This window comes from Rattus norvegicus, chromosome X (genome assembly GCF_036323735.1).
Source record: "Rattus norvegicus strain BN/NHsdMcwi chromosome X, GRCr8, whole genome shotgun sequence".
Taxonomy (NCBI): Eukaryota; Metazoa; Chordata; class Mammalia; order Rodentia; family Muridae; genus Rattus; species Rattus norvegicus.
In genome coordinates this window covers 105,839,459-105,851,915 of record NC_086039.1, presented here as the reverse complement: position 1 = coordinate 105,851,915, position 12,457 = coordinate 105,839,459, and the positions used below count along the sequence as shown (strand labels likewise).

The 12,457-nt window shown below is 37.2% G+C and overlaps 1 protein-coding gene across 4 annotated transcripts in view; it reads right to left on the bottom strand.

Annotated features, from left to right (window-relative positions):
* Nucleotides 1–12,457, bottom strand: part of Il1rapl2 (interleukin 1 receptor accessory protein-like 2) — a 1,532,967-nt gene that overhangs the window by 1,228,454 nt on the left and 292,056 nt on the right. For all 4 annotated transcript variants that reach the window (XM_063279885.1, XM_063279884.1, XM_063279886.1 and 1 more), the window contains 1 exon segment: nucleotides 10,903–11,003. In XM_063279885.1, the coding sequence (XP_063135955.1) occupies nucleotides 10,903–10,984 (82 nt within the window). In that variant the 5' untranslated portion in view covers nucleotides 10,985–11,003.

Here is a 12,457-nt window from a genome sequence, read left to right as displayed (position 1 = left end):
CTGTATATGGCTTTTACTATGTTTAGGTATGGGCCTTGACTTCCAATTCTTTCCAGGACTTTTATCATAAAGGGGTGTTGAATTTTGTCAAATGCTTTCTCAGCATCTAAAGAAATGATCATGTGGTTTTGTTCTTTCAGTTTGTTTATATAATGGATCACGCTGACGGTTTTCCGTATATTAAACCATCCCTGCATGCCTGGGATGAAGCCGACTTGATCATGGTGGACGATTGTTTTGATGTGCTCTTGGATTCGGTTTGACAGAATTTTATTGAGTATTTTTGCATCGATATTCATAAGGGAAATTGGTCTGAAGTTCTCTTTCTTTGTTGGGTCTTTGTGTGGTTTAGGTATAAGAGTAATTGTGGCTTCATAGAAGGAATTCGGTAGTGCTCCATCTGTTTCAATTTTGTGGAATAGTTTGGATAGTATTGGTATGAGGTCTTCCATGAAGGTCTGATAGAATTCTGCACTAAACCCGTCTGGACCTGGGCTCTTTTTGGTTGGGAGACCTTTAATGACTGCTTCCATTTCCTTAGGAGTTATGGGGTTGTTTAACTGGTTTATCTGTTCCTGATTTAACTTCGGTACCTGGTATCTGTCTAGGAAATTGTCCATTTCCTGCAGATTTTCAAGTTTTGTTGAATATAGGCTTTTATAGTAAGATCTGATGATTTTTTGAATTTCCTCTGAATCTGTAGTTATGTCTCCCTTTTCATTTCTGATTTTCTTCATTTGGACACACTCTCTGTGTCCTCTCATTAGTCTGGCTAAGGGTTTATCTATCTTTTGATTTTCTCAAAGAACCAACTTTTGGTTCTGTTGATTCTTTCTATGGTCCTTTTTGTTTCTACTTGGTTGATTTCAGCTCTTAGTTTGAGTATGTCCTGCCTTCTACTCCTCCTGGGTGTATTTGCTTCTCTTTGTTCTAGAGCTTTTAGGTGTGCTGTCAAGCTGCTGACATATGCTCTTTCCTGTTTCTTTCTGCAGGCACTCAGCGCTATGAGTTTTCCTCTTAGCACAGCTTTCATTGTGTCCCATAAGTTTGGGTATGTTGTACCTTCATTTTCATTAAATTCTAAAAAGTCTTTAATTTCTTTCTTTATTTCTTCCTTGACCAGGTTATCATTGAGTAGAGCATTGTTCAATTTCCACGTATATGTGGGCATTCTTCCTTTATTATTATCGAAGACCAGTTTTAGGCCATGGTGTTCTGATAGCACACGTGAGATTATTTCTATCTTTCTGTACCTGTTGAGGCCCATTTTTTGACCAATTTATGGTCAATTTTGGAGAAAGTACCATGAGGATCTGAGAAGAAGGTATATCCTTTTGCTTTAGGTTAGAATGTTCTATAAATATCTGTTAAGTCCATTTGGCTCATGACTTCTCTTACTCTGTCTACGTCTTTGTTTAATTTCTGTTTCCATGATCTGTCCAGTGATGAGAGTGGGGTGTTGAAATCTCCTACTATTATTGTGTGAGGTGCAATGTGTGTTTTGAGCTTTAGTAAGGTTTCTTTTACGTATGTAGGTGCCCTTGTATTTGGGGATATTTAGGATTGAGAGTTCACCTTGGTGGATTTTTCCTTTGATGAATATGAAGTGTCCTTCCTTATCTTTTTTGATGACTTTTAGTTGGAAATTGATTTTATTTGATATTAGAATGGCTACTCCAGCTAGCTTCTTCTGACCATTTGCTTGGAAAGTTGTTTTCCAGCCTTTCACTCTGAGGTAGTGTCTGTCTTTGTCTCTGAGTTGTGTTTCCTGTAGGCAGCAGAATGCAGGGTCCTCCTTGCGTATCCAGTTTGTTAATCTATGTCTTTTTATTGGGGAGTTGAGGCCATTGATATTGAGAGATATTAAGGAATAGTGATTATTGCTTCCCGTTATATTCATATTTGGATGTGAGGTTATGTTTGTGTGCTTTTCTTCTCTTTGTTTTGTTGCCAAGACGATTAGTTTCTTGCTTCTTCTAGGGTATAGCTTGCCTCCTTATGTTGGGCTTTACCATTTATTATCCTTTGTAGTGCTGGATTTGTAGAAAGATATTGTGTAAATTTGGTTTTGTCATGGAATATCTTGGTTTCTCCATCTATGTTAATTGAGAGTTTTGCAGGATACAGTAACCTGGGCTGGCATTTGTGTTCTCTTAGGGTCTGTATGACATCTGTCCAGGATCTTCTGGCTTTCATAGTTTCTGTCGAAAAGTCTGGTGTGATTCTGATAGGTCTGCCTTTATATGTTACTTGACCTTTTTCCCTTACTGCTTTTTTCTTTCTTTATTTTGAGCGTTTGGTGTTTTGACTATTATGTGACGGGAGGAGTTTCTTTTCTGGTCCAATCTATTTGGAGTTCTGTAGGCTTCTTGTATGCTTATGGGTATCTCTTTCTTTAGGTTAGGGAAGTTTTCTTCTATGATTTTGTTGAAGATATTTACTGGTCCTTTGAGCTGGGAGTCTTTACTCTCTTCTATACCTATTATCCTTAGGTTTGATCTTCTCATTGAGTCCTGGATTTCCTGTATGTTTTGGACCAGTAGCTTTTTCTGCTTTACATTATCTTTGACAGTTTAGTCGATGATTTCTATGGAATCTTCTGCTCCTGAGATTCTCTCTTCCATCTCTTGTATTCTGTTGGTGAAGCTTGTATCTACAGCTCCTTGTCTCTTCTTTTGGTTTTCTATATCCAGGGTTGTTTCCATGTGTTCTTTCATGATTGCTTCTATTTCCCTTTTTAATTCCTTCAACTGTTTGATTGTGTTTTCCTGGAATTCTTTCAGGGATTTTTGTGACTGCTCTCTATGGGTTTCTACTTGTTTATTTTTGTTTTCCTGGAATTCTTTCAGGGATTTTTGCGATTTCTCTCTGTAGGCTTCTACTTGTTCTCTAAGGGAGTTCTTCACGTCTTTCTTGAAGTCCTCCAGCATCATGATCAAATATGATTTTGAAACTAGATCTTGCTTTTCTGGTGTGTTTGGATATTCCGTGTTTGCATTGGCGGGAGAATTGGGCTCCAATGATGCCATGTAGTCTTGGTTTCTGTTTCTTGGGTTCCTGCGCTTGCCTCTCACCATCAGATTATCTCTAGTGTTACTTTGTTCTGCTATTTCTGACAGTGGCTAGACTGTCCTATAAGCCTGTGTGTCAGGAGTGCTGTAGACCTGTTTTCCTGTTTTCTTTCAGCCAGTTATGGGGACAGAGTGTTCTGATTTCGGGCGTGTAATTTTTCCTATCTACAGGTCTTCAGCTGTTTCTGTGGGCTTGTGTCTTTAGTTCACCAGGCAGGTCGCTTGCAGCAGAAAAGTTGGTCTTACCTGTGGTCCTGAGGCTCAAGTTTGCTCATGGGGTGTTGCTTATGAGCATGCAAATAGACAGCAGTACAGCAGAACTGAGCCTTAAAAATAGTTGAGGCTTTTTGGACAACATCTTGCTTATAGTAAATATTCCTCTCTGACACTGGAGCACAAAACACTCATCTAATATATACAAAAATAAAATGTAACTGTTTTCGAATACAATTTTGTTTAGAAAAACGTGCCATGGAGAGGTTTGTATGGGTCCATGGGCCATAATTTGAGACTTCCTCCTTTAAACAACCACTAACCATAAGAGAAAGAGTTACAGTTGCAGAGTAAGTCACTAGCCATGGCATAAGATGGAATATTAAAAATTAGTCATTTAACAAAAACTGGATCACAAATGAGAAATGAGTGAACAATAACAATGTGAAAAGTGAGAAGAAGCAAATGCAAAATATGTAACAATAGAATAGACAGCAAGATTGCATTCATGGTAAATGAAATACACTCTCTATGTAAAGAGAAAAATTTCAGGCTGAATTAAAAGCAACATTCAGTAACATGCAGTCAACAAAAACATACTTCCCGTTTAAAACTACAAGTGCTAATATTAAGTGATTGACATATCAAGAAAACAGCAGACTTACATCATCTAGCAGATATATTGCGATAGACAAAGAGAAAACTTTTTATGCAAAGAAGGTTACTCTTTGCAAAGATAATTTTAAATTTATGTAACTGACAAGAGCTTCAAAAATTTATGAGGCTATTACTGTCAAATGTAGTGGAATAACAAGACAAATCCACAAGTATAATTAGACATATTAATAAAAAAAATCATCTCACTAATTTATTTGATGAGTAACACCAAACTGGAAATTGTATAGAAGATACAAAAACTGTCGTCAATTACCTTGACCTCATTAATAAGTACTGAATAATATGTAGCAAAAATTAACTATTCCTATGTAGTGTTCACTAATAGGGTCTGTCTTAGTTAGGGTTACTGTGGCTGTAATGAAACATCATGACCAAAAGCAACTTGGGGAGGAAATGTTTAATTTGGCTTACACTTCTACACTGTAGTCCATCACTGAAGGAAGTTAGCATAGAAACACAAAGAGGGCAGGAACCTGAAGGAAGGAGCTGATGCAGAAGGAAAGAGCAGCACTGCTTAGTACCTTACTCCTCATGGCTTGTTCAGTTTGTTCTCTTACAGACACAAAACCACCAACCCAGATGGCACCCTCAATGGGCTTTGCCCTTCCCCATCAATCAGTAATTAAGAAAATGATGTAAAGTCCAATCTTACAGAGGCATTTTCTTAATTGAGGTTCCCTACCCTCAGTTGACTTTAGCTTGAGTCAAGTTAGCATAAAAAAATCAAGCATAGGTTCATAAACTAGAACAGAAAGTAAAATTCAATGAATATCAAATGCTCCACCATATAGAGAATGTACTTTAATTAGAAATTAAAAAACAACATATTAGTAAAACACTGTATGTTTAAAAACCTAGAATACAGACTTTTTAAAGTTTTCATCTTAAAGAACAATAGATATTTTAGGAGACAAATGTATAATGTATGCTTCCCTGCCAATAAATTAAAAGGATAGTTGAAATAGATAAATCCCTTCAAAAGACTCAAAGTACCAAATCTGACTTTAAAAAGAAGAGAAATACATACTCCTGGATCTAATTTCAAAAAAAAAAAAATCACAGCATCAAGTTTTCAATGTGGAAGAAACAGAATTCCAACTCCAAATAACTGCTGGAGTCAATGCTACTAGTAATTTGAAGATGAAAATGCCATTTAAGAAAGCAGAACTTGAGACTGCTGGTCTTCCTTACCCAGACCCTGAGGTCTCTTGAACACTGAGGCACCAACCAAGCAGCATACACGAACTGTAACGAGGCTCCAGACACATGTACAGCAGAGAACTGCCTAGTCTGGTCTCAGTGGGAGAATACATGCCTAGCCCTGGAGAGACTTGAGGTCCTAGTGAGTAAGGAGCTCTGGTGGGAGGCAGGGCCTGGATGCAGGGGGAACATCTTCTTAGAGACAGGTTTGGGGGCAGTAGGAATGGGATGAGGAACTATGGAAGGGCAGACCAGGAGGAGGATAATGACTGAATTGTAAATATATAAGCAGAAGTTTTCCCGAGTCATTTTATGAAACAAATCTTATCCCCATACAATCTAATGAAGACAAAATAGACCAAATAGTAAGGAGAAATTATATTCATGAGTAAGGTAGAAGAATATTCAGCAAAATTAGGCAAGAAGTAGCAAGAGCTGACCATTACACTTAACTTCTGGGAAATGACTTCAAGTCTGAGATAGGCTATTTTTGATTATAAACTTAAAGCATCCTTATAGGGAAAAAAATGCTCCTTTTGTCTATAAATGTGAAAATTCATCAGAAATTCTATTTCAATTTTAATCAGCAAAAATGCACATTTTAAACATCAGTATGTTCTGCTTTATTAGTTACTATCATTTTATAGTTACATTTTAGTGTATGGATATGGTCTAACTCCCAATATCTTGATAACTATATATTATTCCATTAGTTTACTATAATTTTATTAGCCATTCATTTATCTCCATAAGATTAAATAGTTTTGACTGAATAAGCTTTCATTTCATTTCCTTCCTCCCAAACACTAGAGCTAGTAGAATGCTGCATGCTCAGTAAGAATTTTTAATATGCTATGCCTGTGGCCATATAAAACCCAATGAGTAAGAACTCTAAAATTATTTCCCTTTCATCTTCTCCACTAAGCATTTCATTGAGTATGATCCAGGCCACAAGTTCAGGCTAATATGAATAATGTTCTGCCTACTCTCAACTTGCTCTAAACTTTGTCTTTCACTCAGAACTTCATCTTGCAATACTTCTACTGACCTAGCCAATCATTCCCACCCAACATTCCTTTTCCTTGAAAGTCTAAACTCCATTAGAGGACTCACCCTAATTAAAAGAATTAAAATACTCAAGTACCAAGTATTAGAATGTCTATTTAAATTAAAGTAAAAAATATTTGGGTGGAAATTTTCTCCTTGATCTTAGCTCGCAATAAGTTTATCAAATGAAAATTGAGTACCATCTTGTTGATATTCTTGTTCACACTGTATGAATATTCTTAAACCAGCTTTATTTCTGGCCCACATTTTTGAAACAAAACATCAAAGAACTCAAAGAAAGTATACTTGATGTTATTTAGAATTACATAACAATCTGACTCACAAGAGAAGTTACTTTGTTTACACTAGGAAGGGGTTTGAGAAACTCTCTGACTTATTCAGGCAAGTTAGTTCATACAGCCTCAATTTCTGCCTTTATTGTTTGCTTTTACTTCTCTGGGAATTTTAAAGGTTGCCCATTTCTGGTAAAAACAAGCAGTTACCCATTCATCAACAACCAGAAAATGCCATAATATCATAAATAGTAATTCTCTCATTACATAAAGTTGAACAATTTCACATAAGTCTATCCAAAAATGTATCTGTAAGGGCCTGGTGTGTGCCAGTAGGTCTTCACATCCTCCTCACTTCTAGAAATTACATTGTTCCTGACTGATTCAAGTATTTTGGTAGCTTTACAATTTTATTTACAATTGCAGAGCACAGAGAAGTTGATCACTGTGGTCATCCTACAGATAAACTGGCTGCATGGTGACCCACTTTTGGTACAAACTTAACCACGTAAGTCCTGCAACACTGATGTTATGTCCTTTGATTTGGACATCCAAGCTGGAAGAGCTGAATACTGACAGTTGTACAACACAGCTTGCAATTTTTTACAACGGCAACAGGAACAGCAACAAGGGCAGCAACAAAAATCCAAGATAATGTAAGGGGAAAGCCTTGTGGCCCAAATGATAACAGTCACATGTACTCTACAAACATCATTTATCCTTTCTAAAAAGTAGCAAATTAGAAGGCTTTGAGTAGCCTATTTCATGAGGGAGAATAATTTCTCCAAAGCATACCATTAGAATAGATGCAGAGACCCCAGCCAAACTTGAGGTGTTTTGTTGGAGTGGGACATACAATTGAGTAAGCCATAGGGAAAGGTCAAGAACACCACAAGAAGTCCTACAGAGTCAACTAACCTGAGTCCATGGGGGCTCACAGAGACTTAAGCACCAACCAAAGAGTAAGGCCCCTACACATTTGTAGCAGATTGCAGCTTGGTCTTCAGGTGGGTAACAACTGGAGGCAGGGCAGTCTCTTACTCTGTTGCCTGCCATTAGATTCCCTACCCTATCTGGTTGGGCTTCCTGCCTTGTCCTAGATGTCCTAGGGTGGGGTGGTACCACCTTCTGTGAGGAGAAGGAGAGGGGATAATGGGAAAGGAGGGATTTGAAAGGGTGGGACTGGAAGGAGGGTGGCTGTGATAGGAATGTAACGTTAATAAAAATTTAAAAAACCCTAAATTAAAAAAAAAAAACAAAAACAGACAATAAAACTATTAGTTTAGGTCTATGTGTTCTCTACTAGGAAAGGAAATAGGCATTTTTGCCGTTTATCTTTATCAAAGTATTTGCCAATGTCTTTCTGTAAAGCTTGAGTAAACCAATTTTAACAGCATATACATTCCAAATGGCCTTATCGATATATTAACATTATGAGTATAGTGTGGACGTGATAACAAACTCACATTTAGCCAATCAACTCCAGTCTTGTCATTTCCTGTGTAAGTTGGGCATGCCCACCATGACATAGAAACACACTATTGGCTTTTTCCCCCCAAAACTGCACATCATCCAAAACATTAAGATTTGCTTATGAGATACACTCTTGGAGGAGACTCTTTTTACAACTAGTTCCATCCTAAGACACCTGCCAAATACACACAAGGCCTTCCATTCCATCCCCAGCACTGCAAAATACACAAGGATAGACAGGGAGAAGGAGGGGACTTCCAACTGGTAAGTCGTTTCTCAAAGTTTGGCAAGTATGGAAGTAGAAACTTTTATCCCTTTGTCTTCTGTCTGGTGCAAAGAGACACCCTTGTCATCAAAAATGTAAGGAAAGGGACTCCTGTCTAGAATAAACCACATGAAAATGATTAGAGCTTCACATTGCAACCTAAATAGTCATAAATACTAGTGAATAACAGACTTAATCATTCTACTGTTTTCAAATAGAGAGAAGGGAAATGGGAAGAAAAATAGAAGCTCTGGGTTTCCTTGGCAACGCTACGAAGAGTAACCGTGTAAGCTTGAACCTGGATCCTTTTGATTAACAAAAGCAAAGGACATAATAAAGTGCATGAAGCTAAAGATTTGATGAAGCCTTCATCAATCCTCTTCAAAGATAAATCAACTCAAATCTGATTATCACAGAGTGAAAATATGTATATTTCTACATATTTTAGAATTAAAATAATAAATGCATAATAAGAATAATAATAACAACTACAGATGTGGTGTACTGATGCAATGGAAGATTTTGACGGGAAAATTAAACAGAAAGTAAGAGTGGGAAAAAAATGCTTCCTCATTCTCATCACCCATGTCCCATTCAGCATTCTCTATCCATTGTACCCCCAATTTTACTGCATTGTGAAGTTAAACAATAAACAAATATATAAAAACTGTAAGCAAACACGAAACTTTATATAAAAAACTATCCAGTTATGCACAAGCCAGCATTTACCTATTAGACTCTTCTGTCTGCTCTCTATACACCATAAGGAGAAGCTGGAAGTCTGAAGAGGAATAACACAGTGCACATTTAAAACACTCCCACTGCCTAGATCTACAGGAAGTCATGTCATCATTGTCAGTTGGCCAAAGCAAGTAGCAACATGTTAGGGAAACAAAAGACTGAAAGCAATACATAACCCAAGTGTCTTACCTTAAGTAAATAACTTCCTGTGTAATGTTCCTTTAATAAAGACAAATGTATTTGACCTTACTGAGGAAACAAAGCTAAGATTCTCAGGAAATCGCAAGTGAAAACTAAGAAGCAAAACATTAGGAAACTGATCTCTGAAAGTCACCAGTATATCAATAACCTTCTCTATGTATATAAGCTTTAACATCAATGATTTATTTTGTCTGTTTTGTTTTTATTGTGGCTTTTGCCATAATTAAACTATCACAACGTAGATGGCTTTTTAAAACACAACTCAATTTTTTTTCCTTTCAGGCTGTGCCACAGACATCATAACATAACTGACTGAGAAAAATGGGATCTGGTCCAACAGGTTACATTTGCTAGCAAGTAATCTTTGCAAGTGTTTTACTTCGCAACAATCAATCTGAAGCAAGATTGAAAGTGAAAATGTGACTTGAAAAGTGAAGGAAGGAAAGGCAGCCATAAATGATGTGCTTAGTTGGAGAGATGCTAGACTAAAACCATCCGTACAAACGGAGCAGAAAAGAGATCCTAATTATTCTAATATGATTTAAATGTGGGAGTCTGGAACACAAAGACACACCCATGCAGAGCCCTCCCATTACTATTCCACAATTATCCAGACTTCAGGCTTGTTCTCTTTTATAACCCTTTCCCAACAATTTTGAAGCTTACTAATATGCTATTAGACGTACAACTCTATTTATTAGCTATTTCAATTAGTAAGTGCATTTGAACCTCAGAAAATAAGCACTAAACTCTGAGCCCAATTCAGGACATACTGTTTTGAAAGGTTAGGATGCACTTTGTGTCTGGGAGTTTAGATGTAATGATAGTAAAGTGCATACATTTAATGGAAATAATGGAGCTAGAAGTCAGTAGAAAAACCCTGGCTTGGGTTTTTGTTTTGATACAATAATGCATTCCCCAGTGTCTTAGTAGAATGGGTATATTCAGGAAATCAACTGTTAAAACTTCATGTATGTTTTTAATTATATATATATATATATATACATTATATATATACACACACACATATATGTATATCAAAACTAAAAGACACATTTCCACGTGTTAACAATTATTAAGTTTTGATTGAAATATCTACTGACAACAGCTTATTCTTTAGTATAATCATGATTGGCTGCCAGACAGCCACGTTCTAGGAATAGGTGTTTCTGCTCAAGGAAATTTATTTTCATGAAATTAATATTATTTGAAACTGAATCCTTTAAATGTCTACCTATTAGGAATTCTAGACAGCTATGGACAGCTCACTTCTAATTTTCCAAAACATCTCTTCAAACCATATTGTTGCATATTGAATCAGGACGCAAATGATATGTAGTTTTTTTTAAAGATGTCCTCTCTTCTAATTTATAAAGGTTTGCTCCCGGGTGGTTACTCACCAGCAAATGTAACCAACTCTAAATCGCCCTTTCATGTTTTGTTGTCCACTGAGAGTATGCTGGCCATTGAATTTTAACAAACTTCTGCTGGTTTCCCAACATTTTCTCAGTGGTAAGCAACAAACTTCATTTTTATTTTGGCTGCTTTCCAATAGAGCTAGAATGCAAGAGATTCTATTTAAAGACATTCCTAGTTAAAGACATAGGTGATCTATGAATGCTCACACACACACACACACACACACACACACACACACACACACACACACACAAACCTCCACAAACTTTGACCATATAGCAAGAAGTCACCAGTCACATACCAGAATTTCTCTTTGAAACCATCTTCAAATTTGTACTGACTGCAGAACAGACCACCAGGGCCAGAAGAAGTGGCAGCTTCATTGTTCACGTTCTCTGGCAGCTGAAATACAAAACAAAAGAAATTAAAAATCTGAACCACATACATGTTTGCCTCAGTGAAACCACAGCTATAAATTGATACTGTTCTCTGGAAATACAAAAATCCTGGGAAAATACCATTCAAGATCTTTATCTGGTAATGTCTACAGAAAGATTTTAAAAATCTAAAGGTCCTGAGTATGAAAAATTGTTGATTCCAAGCATTTCAGATAAGAGACACCCAAATTTCTACTGTATTTTTCAAAGATTGACTGCCGAAATGATAATCCACTGACATCTGGCTTTATTTTTATGGAAATAGAAGAACATTTGAAAGCTCAAAGTTAAAATGTGAGAGAATCCTGCAGAAAAATTCTCAATGGCTTCAACTAGATGCAAAATGAAAATTGAACTCTTTCATTTTGGCTTTCAAGGGCATGAAGATGGGCTCCTCCATTGCTTCTCTGATCTGACTTGATGGCATTATCCTTTTGTTTGGTTATAGCATAATTACCCGGATCATATCATTTGTCTCTTGGGATTTAAGACTATACACTTCTCATGCCATTTGCACTTAGCCTTTATCCTAAGCCATCCCTCCCACATCTTTTTTTTTTATTTTATTTTTTTTTATTATCTTGAGTATTTCTTATATACATTTCAAGTGTTATTCCCTTTCCCGGTTTCCGGACAGACATCACCCTCCCCCCTCCCCTTCCTTGTGGGTGTTCCCCTCCCAAACCTCCCCCCATTGCCACCCTCCCCGCATAGTCTAGTTCACTGGGGGTTCAGTCTTAGCAGGACCCAGGGCTTCCCCTTCCACTGGTGCTCTTACTAGGATATTCATTGCTACCTATGGGGACAGAGTCCAGGGTCAGTCCATGTATAGTCTTTAGGTAGTGGCTTAGTCCCTGGAAGCTCTGGTTGCTTGACATTGTTGTACTTTTGGGGTCTCGAGCACCTTCAAGCTCTTCCAGTTCTTTCTCTGATTCCTTCAACGGGGGACCTATTCTCAGTTCAGTGGTTTGCTGCTGTCCCACATCTTCATGAAGATGAATTTCCAAATAGCCTATAGGCGTCAGATTCACAAAAAGGACTTCACCAGACTAACCATTTTTAACTGATTGTCTTTCTTACTCTGTTTTCCCTTTATTTTTCTTTCTTTCTCACTCCTCCCCAGGAATTGATGCTCATGGCGCTTTTCATGCCTCAGCCTCCAGAGTGCTACCTTGCCCGGCTTATCACTCATCTGCTTTAGAACCATCAGAACAGACAGCTCTTTTTTTATTTATATGACAGGATGACATTCTACACAACAGTGACACCCACATTAAACAAAAATTAATAGCACTATGTCTTAAGCATTTGGAATGAAAGGGCTTAAAAATGAAATAAAAAAATAACACAAGTGTGAACTTGAATGTGAGTCCTTAATAGGGAAAGGGAGCTCTTTCCAGCACCATCAAGAGACATTTA